The following is a 4,002-nucleotide window of genomic DNA, read 5'->3' as shown; positions in this document are numbered from 1 at the left end:
CAACCGTTAACCACGACAAACAGCCGAGTTTTACCTGTACACAGTCACCACCCACGAGCGTTACCACCGTTTCACAAAGCCAGACCACAAATTAAGAAAAACGAGCAAAAAAAAAAAAGAAAACAACAAAGAAAGACTCTATATAGCACGTACCACGCGAACCCGTCCGTGCACGTGTACCGATGGCGATCACGCACCCCACTCACCCCGTTCTCGTCCGCGTCTTTGCTTCTCTGTTGCAGAGTTCCTGCCCTCCTCGACCTCCGTAGACCTGTCGGGCACGGACTCGGCCCTGTATCCGTTCGACCCGCAGCAGGAGAGCTACCAGGGGATCTGGTTACCGCCGACCAGTATGTACCCCTATTTTCTGTTCCCCGAGGCCGCGCGCACCTCGTACTACGACCACGAGAGCACGTACGACGTCCAGGAGCCCGGTCAGAGGCGTCAGCACGGGCATCGTCATCAGCACGGCCGTCATCAGGAAGCACCGGAGTTGCCCGGCAGGCCAGGTGTCCTCGTGGTCGACGCGTACGATCCTCGTGCCGATTACGAGAACCGGCACGAGGCGCGTCCCGGTACAGACACCGAGCACCAACGGCCTGTGTACAGGGGGAAAGATACGGACGATCGGTCGATGGAGGGACCTGGCAGCTCCTATGATCGCGGCTCTTCTTCTTCTTCTTCTTCTTCGTCTTCTTCTTCCTCTTTCTCGTCTTCTTCTTCTTCTTCTTCTTCCTCTTCTTCTTCATCTTCTTCTTCTTCCACGTTGTCCAAGCATGATCGTGCCTCCAGCACAGTGCACCTGCAGCCAAGGCACTCCCAAAGCGAGCATGACGCGCACCACCTGCACCATCATCACCATGACCAGCACCACCAGCACCACCCCGCACCACCCGCACCACCGTCCGTTGCGACGTCTTCTTCGTCGTCGTCGTCCTCGTCGTCGTTGTCATCGTTGTCGTCGTCGTCGCCCCCGAGTTATCTACCGGCTCGTCCAACGCCTACCGTGGACGAGACGAAACGTATCGAGAGACCGGACCTGGTGCACCGGAAGAAATTCGCACCAAGGCCCACCTACGAGCACCGGGCGATCTTCGATCGCGCCGACGACGACCTCGATGACCTCGAATTCAAGATCGGCGCGCTGCCAGTCGACCGGCTCTTCGATCTCCGCGAGGCCTTCGAAGGGTTCGTCGACCAAGGTTCGTACACCGCGGTGTCAAAGGTGCGCCAGACACCATCGATCGTCGCACACGCGGATCGACACGCCCACCACGGATCCCGAAATAGCCAGTCGCACGCCCAACTGTTTCTCGAAATAAATTTACCCAAGATGCTCGACGACGATGTCGGAACGAACGTTTCACCTTTCGCAAGGAGTGTACGGGAACGGACGAGGCGTCTGTTTTCCAATCTTTCGAGAGTTAACGTGGCGAGGAGACGATGTCGATGATTATCCTCGAGACCGCTGCCGACAGCTATAACATCGCTGCGCAAGGTTTCGCGTGATTTATTCCATTATTTTGGAAGATCTTGTCGAAAATTCTAGGCTAGGATGATGAATATTTCTCAAGTCATATGTCGTTGATATTTGTGTTTTTTGATTTAAAGAATAATTCGCAGAATTTACGCAAAATGAAGATTTTCTAGAGTCGGTTTTGTTATGAATTTTTGAGAAATAGAGCAGACGCTTTGCTCAATGTGTTAGCAACTTTAAGGTACAAAAATAGTAGTGACGTTTTAGTAAACTAAGATGAAATGAGACAAAACGCACGTGAATAGAAACCTTGTTCAACGCATCATTATCCTTCTGCAGACAATAGCTCTAAAAGTAAAAATTTAAATAAATAATTTCGTCAGAGTCGAATAACAACATTCCTGCACAGATTATCCTGAACTTCGAGATAGAAAAATAAGATCGACATCGTGCTGCTGTGACACCATAAAATGCAGATCTTTGCAAGGAAAAGAATAGAAATACTTCTGCATAATTAACTTAAAAGACAGAACAGTGATACCACCACTGTGCAACTACAACTTCAAAAGCAACAAGAAACCGCGGACAACGAAAGCAGCCTCGCCGATCTCTCATCACGAAAAGATTCGTATTCGCAGGAAATTGGATAAAAATCGCATATAGAGGACGGAGACTCGGCGGATCGCCGCGATTATGTTGCGTTCGGCATTGGCGACTCGCTGTTTCGAAAGCTGGGCACGCCAGAGGAGCCAGGAGCGACGCAGCAAGTTGCCCCTAAAACAAAGTTCGCCCGTCCTCGATGCTCGGCGGAACTTTTTTATCGGCGACTTGCTGGTACGTCCGCCGGTTTCGGGGAACCGATTAGCGGCGCTCAACTGTTGATCAACGGGAAAACTCGGGACTTGCGAATCCACCCCTCGGCCACCCGCGGTGGCGGGACGGGGGGCTGTGTTCGACACGGTTTTCGACGCCGGCGGCGGAATGTTAGGCGCTCGGATCGCCGGTCATTTTCTCGGTGACGCGGGGAACGTCGCGTCGCGCCGCGTGATCGCGGATTAGCGCTCTTAAATGTTTCAGGCGATCTTTCATTCTTCGTCGTCGGGCGGATTCGATCATCTCGGCGACGTGTCTTCCGTCCGAAAAAATTCAGATGACGGAATTATTGAAGATCGATCGATCGGAGACATCTTCGTTCGCGGTGCAGTTTTTGACCAGATCGTTTGGACTGAATTGACTAAATAGATTAAATGGAATAAATAGAAGATATTAGCCTGTACATAGATCGTTTATTTTAAAAATTAAATATAATAAATATGTTCTTTGATCATTATCCTTCACGCGATTTTCTTATATAAATTAAAGGACTATAATAATACATCAATGAAATAAATCGAATCAAAATGTCTCTCTAAAAGCATATAGAATTTTCTAACTAATTTCCAATCTTCAATTATAATCAAGTACCTATCCTAGAAATAATTGCAATAAAAATTGACTGAACATCAAAGTTGCAACAAATGTTCCAAAAATTCTTTCAGAGCTCCCTTTAGAACATAATACGACTCTGGTCGGGGACATTCGCGCCAAATGATTGGCAATTGATTCGGCACCGACGAGGGAACGGTTGAATAGTTTCCGAGATGACCGCGAAGATCGTCCGACGGTATCACCGTGATTCGAATCTCTTTCTACCGCGTCTTCGACGGAGACGCGGCTACCGTTTTCCCTCCATGCTCCGTTACGCTTGCTCGTTTACAGTGAAGGTCATCTCGCATCCGGACAACTCGACCAGCTTCGAGGTGATCGAGTCGCAGCTGGAGAACCCTCTGATCGACGTCAACCACAAGGATCTGCTCGAGATGAAGCAGGTGCCGCTACCCGGCGGCCACCACCACAAAACGTACCATAAGAAGAACCAGACGGACGATCATGATCGTGAGTACCTGTCAATCGTTTTATCTGCCGTTTCCAACCGAAATCGTCTGCGAGGTTGGTCGATCCAGCTTCTAAGCTTTTGATCGACTTGAAATTCAATTCGTTCGATGAAATATTGAATATTGTGTACTATGTGGAATAGTAGATTAGTTGATTAATACTTCCTCGTGAATAATAAGTTATTAGTTGGTGCCACGGCATTATTTTTGTTTATTGAAATAATATTAATATTTTAAGTAAGATGATTGAAATTTTCGCAACGAGTTTATATAGATATTATTAAATAATAAATAACTAAAAATAACCATATTTCTACCAACAACTTTAAGTCTTCAAATAACATTAATCACTCTAAGTAACACGCAATCTTTGATCGGCGAATTTCAGTCTTCGTACGTCTCTAACGTTGCCATAACAGCGTCTATAACGATTCGAAGAGCGCAGATCAGGAAACTGACTCGAAAACGAACACGAGACGAGCCAATCCATCCGAAATCATGAATACTCTCGAGAGATTCCGTTTCCATGTAACGCAAGCCGCCTAACTCTAGCGCTCGTCTTTCTCTCAGCCGAAGAGTTCGACGACGTTT

The 4,002-nt window shown here is 48.0% G+C and overlaps 1 protein-coding gene across 1 annotated transcript; it reads left to right on the top strand.

The window, feature by feature from the left end:
* Positions 1-241: 241 nt before the first annotated feature.
* Positions 242-3,412, top strand: LOC144477770 (uncharacterized; the record flags this gene model as incomplete). Its single annotated transcript, XM_078195505.1, has 2 exons — positions 242-1,202; positions 3,236-3,412. Coding segments are annotated over exons 1-2 (1,027 nt in total), but the record flags the coding sequence as incomplete, so codon positions are not given.
* Between the last annotated feature and the right edge of the window lie 590 nt (positions 3,413-4,002).

The sequence above is a fragment of the Augochlora pura genome, unplaced genomic scaffold (genome assembly GCF_028453695.1).
Source record: "Augochlora pura isolate Apur16 unplaced genomic scaffold, APUR_v2.2.1 APUR_unplaced_356, whole genome shotgun sequence".
NCBI lineage: Eukaryota > Metazoa > Arthropoda > Insecta > Hymenoptera > Halictidae > Augochlora > Augochlora pura.
This window is presented reverse-complemented; position numbering and strand designations above follow the sequence as displayed.